General features: G+C 52.9%; 1 protein-coding gene across 1 annotated transcript in view; it reads right to left on the bottom strand.

Moving 5' to 3' along the window:
- PKD1 (polycystin 1, transient receptor potential channel interacting) overlaps nt 1-19157 on the bottom strand; it is an 81370-nt gene that overhangs the window by 31260 nt on the left and 30953 nt on the right. Inside the window, exons 2-14 of the mRNA XM_034065308.1 lie at nt 14901-14972; nt 14655-14726; nt 13370-13539; nt 10757-11425; nt 10306-10489; nt 7119-7333; nt 6073-6185; nt 5871-5997; nt 4710-4987; nt 3500-4249; nt 2357-2488; nt 636-811; nt 95-228 (exon numbers count right to left, since the gene is read on the bottom strand). Coding sequence (XP_033921199.1) covers nt 95-228; nt 636-811; nt 2357-2488; nt 3500-4249; nt 4710-4987; nt 5871-5997; nt 6073-6185; nt 7119-7333; nt 10306-10489; nt 10757-11425; nt 13370-13539; nt 14655-14726; nt 14901-14972 — 3092 coding nt within the window. The remainder of the gene's footprint in view (nt 1-94; nt 229-635; nt 812-2356; nt 2489-3499; nt 4250-4709; nt 4988-5870; nt 5998-6072; nt 6186-7118; nt 7334-10305; nt 10490-10756; nt 11426-13369; nt 13540-14654; nt 14727-14900; nt 14973-19157) is intronic.

Raw genomic sequence — 19157 nt, 5'->3', positions numbered from 1 at the left:
GGAAAAGACCAGTCGTGAGGACATGCTTGTGCAACAGCTTCTGGCCCAAAAATGCCTGAGCCCCTTCTTCCCCCAGGAACCATCCTGAGCATACCTGGGTCTTGGTAGACATGTGAAACATTGTGCTCAATTACAACCTCATGGACACTGGGGTCAGGAACAAGGAAAGATTTGTTGTAGGGAGGTTTGAACAGGTATGTCTCCTGGATGCCATCTCCAAAATCCCACCTGCAGACACATGCAAACCACGTTACACTGCCCAACAGGAGAAGCATGGAAACCCCAGAGAAACCCTGGCCTGGCCTAGGGCTGTTTGCAGGCTCAGGGCTGGGGTTTCCAGAGGAAACACAGGAAGCATAACACCAAGTATCAAAGCAGGAGCTGCAGAGTTGTGACCGTGAGAGGAGAACAGCACTGGTAAGAAGAGGAGGAACCCGGTATTAAAGCAGCATTGCAACCCTATAAAAGAAAAGCATTTCAGCCTGAACTCTAGGTCCCAGGCAGTGTGACTGAGCCCCACTTGCAAAGTAACCGGACAGAGCTGAGAAATGGGCCCTGGGAAGAGAAAGAGTAAGGTAAGACTGGTCAGAGTGCACAGCGAGACCCTGGGTTTGGGCGACTTGCAAAGGACTCACAGGAACATAGCATCCACAGCTGAATCAACCTGAACTCTTGCTGTAAGCTCCACGGTGCTGTTCTGAGGCAGGACCGGCAGGACACCCAGCACCGTCAGGTTCTTCATCTTATTCATCATCTCCACAGTGACATTGTAATTGACTGTGAAGTTACTGACGTGGTTGGAGGCGGTGAGCTGGGGAGGACAGTGGGACAAAGAATGCATCTGGGGTCACCTTGCTGCGCTGCCCTCTCCTGAGAGGGGGGCTTCCCTGTGCTGAGGGGGTCCCACCAGGCAGGTGAGCAGCTTAAGGTCAGAGAAGAGCACTGGAATTGCACTGGAAAGCAGCAGAGACTGGAAAGTCACCTACCTGGTGAAGCCACCTCTTGCTGGAACCACCACATCTTCACCACTAAAGCCAGTCCAAGGAAGGACTGGAAGAGGACAAAGGGAAGAGCTCATCCTGAGACTCCTCTGGCTCTGAACATGCCAGTTACCCCTTTGCCTGTTCCACACTGTCTCCGGCTGCAAAGCCCAGGCACTTGCTGGCACCAAGGGGACAACAGCCACCCGGTTTCCTTAGGACAGTGGCAGATGAGTGGCTCCAAGCACAGAGTAGGGATGGGAGAGACTCCTAAAACCAAGCTGAGGGCAGCTCCAGCATCCCAGGTGCAGCAGGCACAGAGAGGGAGAGCAAAGTTGGGCAAAGGAGGGGAAAGGAGGCAAGAGTCTGAAGAGACAAGACAGAAGTAGAGCAGGAGCCTCAAGATTATCTAGGCTTGTACCACTGACATGGGACCTAATGATGAAGCATCTCATCACCTCCTCACCTGCAGGAGAGCTGAGCTGCTGACAGAAGGGATCCTTCACACCCAGTTGAACAGAGACCTCCCACCCCAGTGAGTAACAGGAGTTTGTGTCTAGGCTCTGTGGGTCTCTTATACCGAACCCAGTGGACTCCAGACTAACGCCACCCTCTCAGCTCTGTCAGTGGAAGCAATCCAGGCTGTCAGCACCGGCCTTCATTAGCGCTGCTCAGCGGTGTGCTGCAACAAGCACGTTAGTGGCAGCATGCCCTTGAGCTGGGCTGCCTCTCTGCAGGAAGCCAGCAGTTACCCTGCAAAGGGACCAAGCAGCTTGGAGCCAGACCAGGGCTCTGCAGGGCAGAACAGGGCACAACACAGAAAGATGTTCTGGCCAGAGATCCAGTTCCATAAGAGACACCTCCCTCTGCCCAGCCTCTCGGCTCCATCCTTCTGCTGGGGTCCTGACAAAACCCAACTCCAGTCTGCACCAGTAGAAAGAGAACAGGACATAGCCTGGATGAGCTTGTGGCAGAAGCTCTGTCCTGCCTATGAAAGCCTCATGCTTGCATCCTGCCTCTGCCTGGTTCTGAATCCACATCTCCTGCCTGCCAAAGCAGTGGCCAGCACCCTGCAGTGGGGCTCCCTGCCTCATTCCTGAGGGATGAGTAAGGGCAGACACTCCATGAACAGAAGGAGAACATGGAGCAAAGAGGAGAAAGCAAAGACAAGGAAGGCAGGGAAGTCAGCTGTAATGGAAGAACAGGAAGAAACTATGTACAAGAGCAGCTCAGTGAGAAGTAGCAGACAAGTTCATTAAGTGCATAGTGAAAACCTCAACTCTGCCTTCTCTCCCTGCTGCTTTTCCTGCTTACTTTGTGGGATGAGATGGAAACCCAGGATTGAAATGGTTATCATGGGAAAGGCCTTGGCTTACCGAAAGCTTGTACACAGCTGGGCTTTGGTAGATAACGTTGAAGACAATATTGTAAAAAGTGAAAGATGGTTTATCATCTACTGTCCATCGGAAAGTCACATCTGAGCCAGCTTCCATCACTGGGATGTAGCTCTGAAAGGCAGGAGAACATTTCACACTGGTGCAAGAGAACAGCAGGCACAGTGCTTCCCGGGAGAGGGAGCAGGGCCAGGCTGGGAGGCATCACACACTGCAGGACAGGATGCTCAGAGGTGCCAGATCACCTGTGCCTTTGTTGCTGGTAAGAGAAATGCAGCCCCTGACTCCATAAATCAGCAGCAGAGCAGGGAGCAGATCCCATGCTGCCTGTGCCCCTCCATAGGGCTCTGCTCTTGTGATGGGGTCACCCTTGCTGCCTAAAACCCTTTCTGATGGCTGTGCAGAAACAGCTCAGCTTTAGCTACACCTCTGAGCTCAGCCTCTGACTCCTGTCCATGACCCAAAGTCTGTAATGCCCTGCACTGGACAGGGAAGGCTCCCTCCTCACTCCTACAGTGCCTCCCGAGCAGACCACGTAGCCAGGAAGGGTGAGACCAACAGGCATTGCAGGCACAGGGTTCTGCCATAAGCAGCCAGAGCTTGAGCAGAGCATTTCAGACACCCACGGGCAGTTCCTGCTCAGGTTCTGAGGGCTTGTCTGTAGCTCTGGGGACAGGGGACTGGAGGAAAACAGCCTGCAACCACCAGAGTAACTCCAGGACTTGGAGGGATGGATGAAACATCCTTATAGCTTCAGCCAACTGATGGAAGGGTTTAGTACAGCGAATCTAAAGGAGTATCTACCTTGACAAGGCAGAAGAAACTAAATGCTGATCCTTCAGAATGTCTCTGGTTTTCCATGGAACTGGAAAGCCAACATCCCCCTTGCAGGAGGCACTTACCTCGGAGGGAATACAACCTACTACCTGTTGTAGTGCTTTCTGCCACATGCCCCTGTCTGCAGCAGCGCTGTCTGCACAGCCTGGGAGCAGTGCTTAGCAGCAAGCAGAGCTACATGCCCCCAGTGTGGAGCTGAGCCCCAGCCTCCTCGTGAGCCACACACCCCCTTAGTGCCAAGGGCTAAACCCACTGCTGAGGGATGGAACAACTGCAGCAAGCACTCACCACTCGTGTGTTTAACAGGACTCTGCTCTCAGGGTCAGGAGTGGCCCGCAGCCCACGGATGGGCTCCTCCACCTTCACCGTGATGGTGATGTTCTGGGTGCTCACGGTGTTCTCTGCCACGAGCACATGGGTGCTCAGCCCTTCCCTGAGGCCACTCAGGGTGACCACAGCAAACCAGGTATCGTTGTTGTCCCGAGTACACTCTGCTGTGAGAGGGGCAAGCGCTGTTGGGCAGGAGCCCTCGAAGGGGAAGGTGCGGTTGTCTCCCAGCCAGCTGGCTGTAGCGTTCACCCCCGAGGACAGCTTGACCAGCAGGGTGCTGTGGTTGGACGGCAGGTACACCCTGCCACCTTGAGGAGCAGGGTGGATGACACGCAGGCCTGACACCACGGACGTCACCCAGAAACTGCAGGACACGTTGGTGCTGAAGATCCCGTTGTCCACGTTGGCTCTGACCGTGTAGCGACCGGGATGCTCCAGCCCCGTGTTGTGGGGGCTGATCACTGGGACCAGTTGCTCCTCAGCATAGAGAACACGGAGTGAGCAAACAGTGTTGTTCATCCAGGAGGCACCAAAGAAGCCATCAGCCAGGCCAAGCTCCCACTCTGAAGAGTTCATGCTTAAGACATTGGTTCTGTAAGGGGATGTGGTACTCAGTTGGCACTGGAGGAGTGAGCCCAAACCTGCACTGTGATGAAGACTGAAGACATCCTCAGCCTTGACAAAGATATTTTCTTTCCTGAATGTGACCTGCAGAGAGAGGAGACACGTTTGGATTAATGCTTCAAGTTCAGAGCACTCAGCACCCAACTCTTGCCCCGACAAGGCAGCTGGATTTACTGCCTAGTGGAAACCAACTGGAAAGCCACAGACCCAGCCACAGCATGGGGAGACATGTCACCACTCTGCTCTCCCGGCCCCTCTGAGTCAAATGTGCTAGCACAGAAGCCAGCTTTCTGCTCTATCTTCACTGCTTAAGTGCAATGGGAATGGTTGCCCAGCCTTTTGAGCAACTGGGCTATTGCAACAGGCTCCTGCAGGGAGCCCATGGCTTGCAGTCGGTGGCGTGTGTGTGACACTGGGCAAGGCATTTCATTTCAATGGACTTCAGGATCTCCATCTGCAACTTGGGAACAATCCTTTATTCACCCAGAGCACTCAGGAGAACTGCTCTCCTACTCACTGGTTACACCAGCTAGTAAACACTGACCAGATACTGGGAAGAAGGGCCAGCTGGGATCGTAAAGAGGAATTCCTTGATGAGTTCATAGCTGAGCTGGCTGTCATTGTGCAGAGGGGAGAGGGGGGGACGGGTGATGGCAACAGAACTGTTGGCACACTGGGTCTCATTGCAGCAGTCGTTCAATGAGGAGCACAGGTTGGTCAAATGGCACCACTGGAAACCAGGAGGACATTCAAACAGCGTCCAGTTCCCATCATCCGCAGCCATGTGGAATGGTTCTGTGGTGTTTCTTTCCTCCTGGTAGGCTGGAAGAAGTGACAGGGAAAGCAAGGATCACCATTCTGAGCTCCAAATTCACCATTTCCCACTTGGACCTTGGCTCCACTCTTAGGACAAGCTGCAACTGCAACACATCCTGCTGCTCCACAAGACCAGTGCCCTGGTTTACTGGAAACCTTCACAAAGGCACGAAGACCATTAATAACAAAGTCTCTTTTCCAGTGAGAACACAGCAATTTGCACTCTAAAACAGATCTGTGCTCGAGACAAAGCGAGTCCAGAGCTGGCTTTGACACTGAAAACACATTAAGCAACTTCTCTTAAGTTAATGTTTTCATGTCAAAAGTATCCCTTCAGTGTCAAAAACATCCTTTTGTAACCAGCCAACCCTATGGCTACAGCAAATATTCTGCTGCAAAGTTAACTGCCAAAACTGTGACTATGGAGCTGTTGTACAAGGAATGAAAAGCTTATTACATTATCTCATCCATCGGGAAGAAACAGGCTCAGAAAACGTTCTTCCTTGTTAACCTGTGGGGCCAGATGGACCAGAACACATTCCCGTTTGACACGTGATGTCTTCCCAAAAGTACTCAAGTACAGCTCAGAAGATCAATTCACTTCCACACATGTTCCTTACGCTCCTATTCTCTTCATGCATTGAGACAGGTTTCTCCCTCTATTAACTTCTCCAGGACAATCACTTCTCCAAGGCAACCTCTGCCTGTTCACCCAGACCAGCAGGTTTTGCACTGAAGTCTCCTCAAGACATAGAACCAAATCTCAAGAAACAGAACCAAATCTCTGAGGCTTCAAAGCTTCTGCTTTGAAAAGAGGGCTACAAGAAGGCCACATACACACAGGCTGACATGGCCTTCACAATACCCCTGGCATCAAGAGCTGTCTCACCTTCTCCATCTATTGGTCTATGCACCTGGAACCTCACTTGAACGGGTTGATGCAGTTCCTGTGTCACAAACTCCAGCGCAGTCAAATACCCCTCGTGCCTGAACGCCAGCTCAGGGAACACCATCACCTGCAACACAGACACAGCTCTCAGCCTCCTGCATCTCCCTGGGCAGCAGCAGCAGGACCAGCAAACCCTTCTCACCTCCAGAGCTTGCCATGGAGCTGACGGTGCATCTTCAGTCACGTTCCTCACTGCCTCCTGCGTGTCAAACACAGGGGCTCCCACAAAGAAGTTTTCGGCATTTAAGAGAACCCCTGTTTATAAAGGAAATGTGTGAGCATTGAGACCCAGCAAGGCCTGAAGCTGTTCCCCCCACCCTGCTCAAGCTGGAGCAGGGCTCGGAGCACTCAGGAATGCTGCAATCCTGTAGTTTCCTTCTTCCTCTTCCAGGTGCTTTGGTTTCTTTCTCATCCTGCACAAGCAACGTTTGCATTTGCACAACTCAGCACTTATGCCATGTAGGAACTCTGCACATACTTCTCCCTTCCAACCCCCGTTTTGCTTCAGTTTCTGAGCACGAGGTGCTGAGGATGGCTGTCCCCATCCTCCCTGTGCCCCTGGGCTTCCTGGCCAGGATGAGCTGGTTTCCAGCAGCAGCAAACACCCCTGGCTCATCTATAGCCAAGTCTGGCTCTTGGGTCTGAGCACATCCAGTTGATCCTGTCCATCCTCACAGGGCCTGTGCTGGCTTTTCCTTCTTACCTAAACCTCCCGTATTTCATACCCTTTCTGCTTCTCTTTCTTACTCCCTATACCACTTGGGAGATGTGAGAGGCTGCACAACACAAACCTGCCCAGCACACACCACATTAAAGCTCACCTGATGATCTCCAACCCCCTGCAGTCTTTCAACCCACAAGACCCCACCATCCCACAACCTACACAGGCTCAGCAAGAGCCACCAAGGCAACACCAAACCCTGGCAGCAGCACTGACTGCTCAGAGAGAAAAGCTGTTTCCAAAGCTCTGCCTCCCAGCCTTGTTCCTCTCTATTTCTACTGATGGCAAAGGTTGGAATAGGCCAAATTCTTCCTTTGAGCTAAGCCAGGTTTATCAGACCTCTGCTGGGAACACTGTGGTTGCTGCCGGTCCCACTGCTCTGGGTGATGCTCTGGCTGACCCCTTCCATGCAGCCCTCTCTTCCCTTGCCCCATGCCAGAGAGCAGCTGGGGGGAAGCAGAGCTCACCTTTTGGCTTGTACTCGCAGACGTAGCTGTGCTTGGCCATGCACAGGTCTGTGTTACACTGGCCTGTTGGGCCCATCCGGACACAGTGGTCAGCGTTGGAGGGATGGGGCTCTCCTGGCAGCCAGTTCTGACAGCTCTCCAGATTAAATCCTTCACCTCTTTGCTGTGCTCCAGTGCTTGCAAAGTCATTGAAGCTGATCCAGACATCGAGGCTCCTTCAGAAAGTAAAGAGGGGGGGAGATCTCAGGAAATCATAAGGATTAGAGAGACTTGGGACAGATGCAATCTGTTCTCTATAGAAATAATAACAGCTTCATCCAGGTGTCACAGGCTGCCTTTAATGGAGCCTTTTGGTTACTAAAGGATTTCAGCATCCATTCTACCACCAGAACCTGGCTCTTGAATAGCAGCTCCTCCATGGCACAGCATCCTCTGTCTACCTGCCCTTTAAACCTCTGTTGTGAGCAACAAAAAGCCACCAGCCCATTGATAAGCTCAGCCAAAAGGATGCAGACAGAGCAATCGACACGAGCGCTGCAATGCAGCAAAGGGGAGCTCAGGGGAACACTGTGTGCAGCTGAGTGAGTACATGATTGCTCATGTACCCTCAACTATTGCTGCCCATAGCTTGAATCATGCCATTCCCAAAATGTCAGCCTCACTCCAGCTCCAAGAGGACACAATCACTGCCTCTGTCAGCAGCACAGGGCTCGTGACACACTGGGAAGCACTGATTCATCTGTGCAGACCTGTGGAGTCGACAGTCAGTGCTCCCCTGGAAGTGGAACTGGCACCAGGATTAGACCTCAGATGGTGCCACAAGCTCCTGTGCTCCTTGCTGCAGGTGCTGGGTGATCATCAGCTCCTCAGGCACCACCAAGAGGCAGCACCAGCACCAGAGGCCAAAGCTCTGCGGGCAGCTGAGCCCCAGACACACAAGGAGCTGCCAGGATCATTGTAGGGAGATGGAAATGTCCCTTCCCCATCTGGAAACTGGCTGAATCCCAGCAGTGATCCTGGTGGAAAGTGCTGAGTGCACTTTCATAGCCACAAACAGCCTAGACAACTGTTTCTAATAGCACCCAAGCAGAAAGGGAGGCTTTTGTTCCCTATTCACTCTGCAAGGGGGTGGAAACAGCCTCATCATGCACCCTCTAAAGGTTCCATCACTTCTGCATGGCCCTGCCCCTCGCTCCCAGGGTGGTACCACTGCTCCCAAGAGCAGAGCAGGGAGGTCACTGGTGCCTGCCCAGCAGCAGGCTCAGAGCAGATGAAGTGATGAATGAGGTCATGCTGAGGAACGACAGCAGAAATAACTGCTCTGAATGAGGAGTTTTCATTGCAAACAAGATTAGAACATAACTAACTGCTCCCGACCCACTGGCAGGGATCAGGGAGAAGCAGAGGTTGGAAAACCGCCTCTTTGCTGCCATCAATAAAGCTCAATGGAGATTTTCCTCTTCTAATTCCAGCTATGATCTAACTGCAAGTCATTGAAACAGAAAACAGGGGGAAAAATAAAGGCAAATGGTGGCTGGTTTCCCACCCTGCCCAATGCCCTGCAGAGAGGAACCAGAGACATCCTTTCCTGGAGGAAGATGTGAGCATCCCTCTGCCTCCGAGAAGGACCAAGCAGCACAAAGCCTGAGGAGGTGTGGAAGGGGAGCTGGGCTCCTTGTGCTGCCTCCAAGGGGAAAGCAGGGTCCCCTGAAGGGGTGTGTGCTGGAGCACTGGGCTCCTGGAGATGGGATGAGCCCAGCTCAGCCCATGCTGCTCCTGGGAAGGCCTTCAAACAACAGGAGCGGAGGATAGGAGCGAGCAGTCCTCACTGCTGCGGATCTAATGGGAAACACATTCCTGCTTCTGTCCTTTTCCCACAAGAAGCCATGGATGCTGCATGCTCCAGAGCCCTGGCCCTGCTGCTCTGCCTTTTATCACCAGGGAAATCGCATCCTGGAACTGCCTCCTGCGTGTTTATCTGAAGGGATTAATACAATAAATAGATGCAAGAAAGGGGCTGGGGAGGAGAGCGACGAGGGCAGCAGCTGGGGAACAGCTTGGGCGGCTCATTCCCTTCTGAGGTCTCATGATTTCCTTGTGCTGCATCCATCAGAAGCCCTGCACGCAATGCCTGGTGCAGCAGAGCCCAGTGACCGGTGCCCAACCCGTGCAGAGGGACAGGCTCCTGCCCCCTGGAGCAGGGACCATGTGTTTGTGATCCCAGGATGAAGGGAACAGGGCAAGGGTACAGGTGTGGGAAGCAGGGGCTGTCAGACCCCGAGCAGGACCGCTCAAAGCCCACGTCACTCATGGCCATTCCCTTCAATGCGCTTTCTGGGCTGTGTTATGAAAAGGCCACCTCCAACATCTGCATCTGGGAGTGCTGACAAGAGCTGTCAGCCCCTGAAAGCTCTCCTGGTTGTGCTCCATGGGTGCAGAATGGGTCCTTGGACGGGTGGATTTCATCGGGGCTGACACTTCCAGTGCTCCCTGTTTATAAAGCCCAGTTCCTGAGGTGGAACAGATGCTGCTGATGCGGGAGAGGAGCTGCTCCCTCTCAGGATGTGAAAGAAGAGGGGATGGGGTCTGGGATTCAGGCTGCAGCGTGGCTGGAAGGGTGCAGGATCCCGGCTGGGATCTGCCTCGGGCTCTGCTACAGCAGCTGCTCCATGCCACGGTGTCACCCATGCCATGGTGTCACCCATGCCACAGTGTCACCCATGGGACAGTCCAGCTCACAAGGTGACCCTGCCTGGCAGCCAAACAGCCTCTGGACACAAGCACTCAGCCTCTGCACTGCCCAGCTCTAGTGTGCACATCCTGCTGCATCCCAGATGGAAGTTCTGCTCAGCACAGCCCCGGTTCCTTCCGCACCATTTCAGATGCACCCTGGGTACAAGGTGCCCACCAGCAGCAATCCCACAGCTCCCAGTTCTCACTTCCAGCCTTTATGCCCCGTTCCTCTTTTTCCCTTCAAAGCCTTTCAGCAAAGCAGCCAAGTTCAGCAAGGGCTCAAGCTCTGCTGATTGCTCCTCTCTGTTCAGCAGCCTCATCCCTGCTCCCATCCCGGAGCCATGGGTCTCCCCCACCCTCCCTGCCTGCTGCCTCCCTCTGGACCCCTTTGCAGATGTGACCCCAGAAGACAAGACCTGTCCCTAGGAAACCTTAACCCCCCCTCCCCACTTACCTGATGACATGAGCAACCAAGAAGCTCTGGATCTCGGGGCTGCTCACAGAAGCCAGCTCTCCATTGCCATGCTCCTGGCAGTGCTGCTGGGCCTCCAGCCACGTGGCCTTCTCCACCACCAGCTGATAGCAGTGGTTGTTGCCCGGGAAGACCAAGCCATCAGTGGGACACATGGGGTGAACTGCTGCAGGAGGGAGAGTAGCACGAGCGTGATGTCCTTTCCATGGGCACACACACCCCAACCCAGCCTGGAATGTCCCATCCTTCCTGAAGCTGATAAATCCCCTTTGGGGTTGAGGTGCAGTCACCTTCTTGGGCAAGGGCAGTTGCAAATCACTGCCTGGTCAGTCAGGGGAGCCAAGAGCACCCAAAGGAGTCAGCCCTTGTTCCTCTTTAGGAAGGAAGGGGAAGGGAAAGCCCATGGAGCATGCACCTATCCACCCCTGCTTACCTCTGCCCAGGTCCCCAGCCTCTGCAGTGATACCATATGTCACCGTGAGGCCAGTGCCACCTCTGTTGCGGATCCGGATGTCCAGGCTCTCGTTTGTCCTGACCAAGGAAGGACACTGCAGTTCTAACTGCTGGGGTGAAGCCACCACCTCGACTTCTGCCTGCACATGTAACACCTTGGTGCCCACAACAACGGTGGCAGTGATGTTGTACTGCCCAGGGAGGGCATACGTGTGGAGAGCTGCATTTCCAGTGGTGTTGAGAACCTCTGTCCGGTCCCCAAAGTCCCACAGTAAAGTGCTGGCAGCAATGGGAATACTGACGTTGAAGAGCACAGCCTGGTGTAGGCTGTAGCGGGGCTGGAGTCCTGTGAAAGACACAGGCAGCTGTGCCTGGAAGGGAGAGGGGATGAGTGATGGGCCACCACAGGCCTGCCCGGCCTCCTGCTCAGTGCAAAATGGCAAACAACCAGAGGAAGAGTTTGTTTCTTGGGCAGTACCACACAAACACTGCCCCTGGGCGCTGAATGCTCCATAGTCCTGGTCCTCAGCATAGCAGAGGGCACTGCAGGTCTCCTCGGTGAGGTTGCCAGGGTGAAGGGATGTGAAGAGGATGACACGGTCAGCATCTTCACTGTGGTTGCTTGTCAGACACGTTATGTATGGAGCTCCTGGGGGACACAACACAAGATGCTCTTGCAAACACACATTGGCTTGGTGAAACCTCCGAGAAACACCACCCCACACTGCTGGGAAAGGAGTTCTCCTGCTCCAAACGTTGCCTTGCCTGGGAAATCTCTAATCCCTCAGCAACCATTTCCAAATGCTTCCTGCTAATTGATGATGACAGAAACAACAAACCAGTCCCATAGATTTATGGAGCAGCAACACTCAGGAAATGAAAGGGCTCTTTGGAGAGCCTGACGGTCCCATAGGACATGGAGCTGCTGAGGCTGAACCTCCAAGGAGCCTGTGGGACCGGCCACCAAGGAAGACCAAGCCAGGAGGTCCTTGGTTGTCCCTTGGCTTGGGCTGGTGCACAATGTTTCACTGCACACTGCCTGGGGCTGCCAGTAACCAGCTAAGAACCAAACACACTCATGCAGAGTGGTGCATGGGGGAAACACCATGGGATCCTCCACCAGGCACCCGCTGGAGCTGGGCAGACACTGGAGTCTCCTTGGGGGAGAGCCAAGAGCTTCTCACCTACCTGCAGGCACAAACTGGTGCTAGAAATGAGGGAAACTCACACAGGCTGAGGGATGCACACATATGTGCTCTGGGAAGGATGCTCAGCAGCAACACACGCCTGGTACAGGGAGCATGACCACACACACGCATGGACACACAGGATGATGGCAGCCACACAGCCCCATCCTCAGAGCAGCAGCTCATGCCCTTGAGTTGAATCCCCCTCACTGGCTTGCAGGACGTGGAGGTTTCTCCATCACGAGCCCAGAGGCAGGGCTGGCCCCACAGAGCTGCAGTGCAGCTGGACCTGGCCTCCTCTCCACCCCTACCCACGCGACACAGCCTGTTTGCTCCTCTGTTTCTGCTGGTTGCTACAACATCTGCCCCCAAACATCTCAGATGTGATCTTCCCAGAGCACATCCATCCAACTGCTCCCTCCAAACGTTTATTCCTGCAAATGTTGAGCCACTTCTCTTCAGAAAAGCCCCATGAGGAGGACCACGCCATGGGAACTGCCTTTTAACACCAGCCTGGTCATACTTCATCCCTGCCGGTCAGTAGCTGGCAGGCTGTCCCCAGCCTACTCCCCTTACACTGAATTACCCTCACATTACTGCTTCCACACTCATTTTAAGTAGTTCAAGAGGGGAACAACTAATAACCAAGGGGAATAACAGTGCTGGTGTGATTCCCCTTGATAATGCCTGCAAGATGCTGCAAGGCCATGGTAAGTTTGCTGGGGAATGAGGAGCAATCACCAGCCAGGATTTGGCCCTGTGGAGCTCTGCACTTCACCAGTGCTGGCTCCTTCAGCCCTCATCACTGAATCCTCTTGTCATGCACTAAAGGAGATGGCTGATGCCTGCCAGGGAGCACTCACTCTCCCTCCCTGTTACTCAGAGATCACTGCACATCCAGGCAGGATCAGTTTCCTTCAGGCTCCCCCTTCCCAACTTCCAGTTAAACACTGCCCAATGTTTCTCCTAGCCAAGGCAGTGCAATAAAGGCACCCAGGGCTGTAATCTGTAGTGCTCCTTCCACACTCCCCACCTGGAGCCCTGTCACCTGCACAGTTTCAACTTGGCATCCCCTCAGGTCCCATCAACTTCAATGAGGTTTCACTGCTTAAAGTCAGGCTGTTGAAAGCCTGAGAGAACAAAAGCCTAATACTGGAGATCACGGAGCTGGTGTCATCTGATGGCTGCCTGAAGCCTGCTCTGTAACACGTCTGTTGATCTCAGCCCTGGTGTGACTGACTCAATCCTTAAGGCATCAGGGTGCAGTCATGTGCTATCATTTGCTTAATTACATTAGAACTGGTGACTTGAGGTCTGAAGAGGCTGAGATGTGATCCCAGCCACCCCTGGGCCCAGTGTTTCCATGGCTTTATCATTCCCCACCATATCCCACAGTGTTTCCTTACCACAAGTAGCATTGAGGAAGGAGACGTGGAAGAGGGACAGGTTTGCCACCACAGGAGGGTGGGCACATCGCGTGTCTGACGCCTGCAGGACCTTCACCTTCCTCTCTTCCACCCACCGGGGCAACCAGGACAGTTTGCAGTCACAAACAAACGGGTTCCAGCTTAGGTTTCTGCAGTGGGAGATGAGACACAAGTCAGGTTTTAACTCACCACGTGCTAAGTGTGACTTCCCAGCAGCGTGTGGCTCCCTCCCTGCTCCCATGTGCAGCATCCGCTTGACTGCTGCAGAAAGAGGAGCGAGGGGAGGTAATGAATAGGGAATCAAGCAATAATTAACATCATCTTTCTAGAGGCTACAATTAGACAAGTGCTCCAAGTGCTTTTTTAACTCTACAAATAATTGTTGCAATTAGAAGCAAATGACAGACACAAGCCTCTCTTTGCAAGAGCTGCCATGGACCAGCCACGGGGTGGAACGCGGCCTCGCAAGGCACAGGCACTATTTACAGCCCCATTAGAACAGAACGAAGAGAAGCAAATTGATGTGTCGAAAAAGAAACGCAAAGTCAAGGATAATCTTTCCATGTGGCAGCTTAATGAAAAGATGGAAACTTTAATTGCAGCTAAGCTGGATCTAAATTACAGCCCTTGGCACTCAGCTGCGCAGGGGACAGAGATGGAAAGCTGTTTGTGTAGCTGATGCCAGCTGGGCTGGGCTGGACCCAGGATCTTCACACTGCAAGCACCACTTTGCTGGCCAGAGCCTGGGTCCTTTGTGTCCTTGCAGTGCCACTTGCAGAGCTGAAAATGCCCTTTGTGTCCTGTCTTCAGGGAGAACATGGGGCTGAGCTGTTTTCTGGCTTGCCAAGAGTGATTGCACAGGGTTAATCCTGCAGCTCATTCAGCTGCAGAGCTGTCACTCTGTGCTCTGACTTCATGTGTGCCTCCTGGAAACGTGTGGTTTCCCCTGGTCTCCCTTCACATACCTGTACAGATCTTCATTACTTCTATTCAAAACCACTATAGGCCCAAGAGTTTGAATCACTAAGAGAGAACATCTTCAAGTGACTCAGACACTCGTCAGGGTCTCCCATGTTGCAGGTCAGTGCCCAGCCCCAAGATGTGACCACAGAGACAGGAACACTACATGATGTGCCCCACATGTCCCCAAGACAGCACTGCATCCCACTCCACCAGGGTGCTGCAACCCACCCCAGGGGAAGAGAATTGGTGCTTCAAGGAAAGGTCTACATAAAGAACGGGGAAACAAAGAGGATGAACTTACATTTCACTTAAATTAAATAAATTATCAAATATTCCATCTTCTAATGTAGAAATCTTGTTGTGGCTTAAATCTCTGTAAAAGAAGGGAAACACAAAGCTCATCATGGCAATAACAGGAGTCCATGGACACATCAATATGGCACCAGGCAAGACCAGGGCTTCCTTGTGCAACCCAAGCCTGTGCTCTGGGTACCAGCTCAGACGTGCACAGTGAGCTGCAGGGATGAAGGGCATGGGATGTACTTACAGTTTTGCCAGAGAAGTCAGGCTTTTGAATACGTGACCATCTAAACCACTGATCTTGTTATGGGACAGATCCCTGGGGAAAGAAAACACCATTTTCAGCAACTCCACTCTGTCCTTCCTCCATCACCAGGCCTCCAAAGAGCCCCTATGTAAACTGCACCCCAGGCCCCAGACTGGAAGGGTTTGGTGTGTTGATGTGGTGCATTTCTCCCAGCCAAAGGAAACACCTTTAAAGCTATAAAGCATTTGTTGCTCCAAGCTCTGCACAAGGTGCAGATACAGATGAGGACTATCCATCAGACACACAGCATCCTGCAGTGTACGCAGAGTAACTACAGACGTGACAAATGCATCGGTAAAATGGATGGATCCTTTCAAAACCTATTCAGCTTTAATGTATGTTCAAAGAAGTAATTAAGAAGCAATTTGGAGTAAATAGTAATGAACTTAGAGACAGATTTATGAGGAACTTCCAAGGCCACTTCTAGTGCCAAAGAACCGACTGTTACTAACACAATTAATGTGCTCAACTCCAATTTAAAGATCTTGTTGTCTCTCTTTGGAACAGCTTAAAAGGAAAGGAGAAATAACAATGAATATTTTCCATTTAAACCCAGGTTACATTGTCCTTACAAAGGGAACGCTGGCTTAGAAACCTCTTATTGCTCCCTGTAACCCCAACAGCTCCAGCTCATCCAGAGCTGAGCTGTTCCTGTCTCCAGCCTGGCTCTTTGCACCCCACGTTCCTCCTCTTCAGCTCAGTTAAGAAGTAAGTTTTGCTGCTTGTTCCCAACCAACTTCACTCTTTGGTTTCAGGTGAATCTCCTGTGGCCAAAACCTTCTTTTAGCAGCATCAAAACACAAGCCCAGGCACTGGTTATCATCCTTCAAGGCAGAGCTCCAGGGAGGTGGATGCGGCTGGATCCTCTGCAGCCGTCTCAACAGAGACCTTCCCATTTCCTACCAGCACATCCCATACCATCTCCTTGCTGCCTTTCCTCTTACTTTCATCCCCACACCAATTACTGCTTGATTTCATCTGACATTTAAACTTCCTTTATCTGAATCAAACAGGTTCTGCCAAACAGGCAGGAAGATGATGCACGATTCCAGGAAGCTGGGGATAAGGAACAGGGATGGATGTCTCTTTAAAAGGTTTCTTTTCCCTGATTTTGCCATCCGGGATTTCTTTGCCAAGCCAAGAGTGGATTCAGAAGAGTTCACCAGCAACAGCACCAGAGAAGGCCAAGAAATGTGCAAACTAAAAGCTTAATAAATACACCTAAAAGAAGGATTCTAGCACAAGTATCTGGTCAAGACAATGTTCCTTTGTCTCGGGGTAGGTGGGACAACAGTTACAGCACACAGAGCATCCTTCGCTGGAGCACCATGGACCACATGGCAGGCACATTCTGCACAGGGACATTACAGTCACTTGCAAGACAAACCCAGAGACAGGTTGGACTGGGATCCCAGCTGCTGCCAGGCAGGTCAGGCCCTTCCTCAGGGAAGCTTCTGCTCTGCTTCTCCTTGAGGATGTTCTGTGAATTACACTCCTCTGCCTTTGCATCTCCTTGCATTACTTGACCAGCTTTGGACAGGACCAGACCATCAACTTGTTCCCTTACAGGGAGACCAGTGCAGCTATTTCTCTTCTTTGAAACACCTGAAATAACCCATTTAGCTTTTAGCAGCACCTCAAACCAGAAGGAAAGGCTGCTTCAGCTCGGATGCCTTCTTGCTCCTTGCCCCAAACCAAACCAAACCCAACCCAAACCATTCTGCTGCTGCAAACCCAGGGCTGTACCATTCCAAAGAGCCTCATCAGAATTGCTGCTTGGCTGCATGGTGAAGCCCTCACCATCACAAGTGGGCACCTGAACCATGCAGGGTACTGCGATACCCATCTCCAAGCCCCACCACCTTCTCTGCATCCTCCTCTCCATCTCTCCCACCTTGCTCCTTCTCAAGGATGAAGTGAAGGACTCCAGCAGGGCAGGTCTGCTCTTCTAAAGCCCATAACAGAGGGGCTGGTCCTGAGCCCTTCACAAACATCCCTTATCATTATGTTGTTATTCTCTTCAGATAAGTGAAGACCAAGACCCCAAATCCTCACCTCCCAGGGCTCAGTCACCTTCACTCCTACCCAAGAGCAGGACCAGGGATGACTGTGTCCTGCTGTCTGCTGCAGGAAGACGCCCAGAGCCAGAGCTGCTCCCACCACCAGGTAGAAACTCAAACACAGGCAGCAACAATCCCCTGCTCAGCACTGCTTTTACACTGTGTAGGACTGACACTAGATGTCACTGCCTACTGAGCAGCATGCACAGTGAACAAGAGTGATCCAGGACTCAGGATGCCCGGTGCTGGGGATGTGGGTTTTGTTCAGGAAGGGCCAAAAGGAGTTGCCCCCCTTAAACTAATAAGTGACAACCCTCAGTCCTCTGATCTGCAGCTTTGGGTTGCCAGGGCAGCTTGTGAGGGTGTCAGGCCACCCAGATGCACATCTCTGGGTATCAGTATTATCATACCCATCATGGGCATGGAGGGCTCCTACCCCTTCCTCCTGTTCTCCTGCTAGTACACTGGGCTATCATTCTGCACACACATCACGGAGCTGATGCTTCCAGATGTTATCATCTGGGCTCACACATCTGTCCTGCACCCTCTACTGTCATCCAACACTGACTCACCAGAGGAGCCCCACCAGCAGGCTTCAAAGGAGAGAGCTGGGGCTGAGTTCCCAGAGGCTGTGAGATGCTCTGAACCCTTGGAGCTGTCATTAACCCAAGCTCTGCCTGTACCCTGGCATTCCATCACTTAGCTACAACTCACATGCTTCCCAAGGCATCCCAACACCTTGACACTTCTGTCTTCCACAGCCTGAGCTCCCATCAGCACCGTGGATGCTGCTGATCTCCATCCAGACCACGCGCTAGCTGGCAACCCACCAGAGCCCAGCTCCTTTGCTATTTTCTACCCTTGTCTTCACGACCTGATGAGGAACTGGTGTAAAACCTCCCAGCTCTCAGCTTCCCCCGAGCCTGCAATGGGAGCAGAGCTCCTGTTGACAGCCTGGGGATGCGAGGACCACGGTGGATGCCAGCGCCTGCCACCTCCAGCCACGAGGCAAGGAGCAGGGCTCCCGGCTTCCTGCTTTGCCTTCTCCCTCTCCAGCCTGTATGGAAAATCATGCTATGCCTTCCTGGCATGGGGAGGATGGCTGGGAACCAAGCTAGGCTGCAAGGGAAAACAGCAGAGCTCAGGAAACAGTGAGCAATAAACCTCAATGCAAAGGGCTGTGGGGCTGAGCACAGCCTCCCAATGCCACAGACTGCCACGACTGTGTGTTCCCAGCCCACTGCCAGGCTGGAGGGAATCTGGAGCAGGTTCCAAGCAGGCTGAAGCCAGCAGCAAACAAGGCTGCCCATTGACGTGCTCAGCACACGCAGGCTGCTGCCCTCTCCATGGGAGGGAAGGAAAACGGAGCTCACTGTGCCATAGGGGATGCTGAGAACACGTTGTGCTGCCTGGAAAGCTATGGGCAAGCACATCCTGCCTCAGCTTCCACACCTGTAAAAGGGAGCTGTGTAATGCCAGAGGCTGGCGGAGCTGGCTCACACTCGGTGGGACGTGGGGCAACAAAACCCATCACCAACTATAGCACAGAACAAGAACTGAGCACCAGAGCTCCCCTCACAGCTCCCCATCAAACACAGACACCTTTAACTTCCATGCCTAGCAAAGGCAGGTCTGAAAACACTTCTGGAAGCAGAGCTGGGGAAGATGAAGCTTGGGATAAGGGAACATTTAGTGATGAGGGTGTCAACCTAAGCCTTGGGAGCCTTCAGCTCCATCCCAGCCCTGCTACCAGCTCCCTGCGTGATGCTGCGTGTGCCGCAGGGATAACAGCCCATCCCACTGAAAGCATGGGGATGGATCAGTCCCAAATGCCCCTGCAGATGGGGCTGGGTAAGTTCTATGGGTAAAAGCATGGAGCACTGGTGTTCCCTGGCATGGAAGCTGGGACAGAGCTGGTGTGTGCTGTGTGATGCCCAGCACCAGGGGTGATTCCTGCAGCTCTGTGTGGTGCTGGACGGGCTGGTTTTGGTGCACTGCTGGGTTTCCCTCAGTACCACAGAACATCTCATGTCGAGCAGCATATAGCGTGCCTCTGCCTGCCAAGCCTGATGTCATGCTCCCATTAAGTCATTTGTGGGCCCTGCATCGCACTGAAGAGGGAGGGAAGGAAAGGGAA

The sequence above is a fragment of the Melopsittacus undulatus genome, chromosome 8 (assembly GCF_012275295.1).
Source record: "Melopsittacus undulatus isolate bMelUnd1 chromosome 8, bMelUnd1.mat.Z, whole genome shotgun sequence".
NCBI classification, from domain to species: domain Eukaryota; kingdom Metazoa; phylum Chordata; class Aves; order Psittaciformes; family Psittaculidae; genus Melopsittacus; species Melopsittacus undulatus.
Note: the sequence above shows the minus strand (reverse complement) of the source record. Positions and strands in the feature narration are given on the sequence as shown.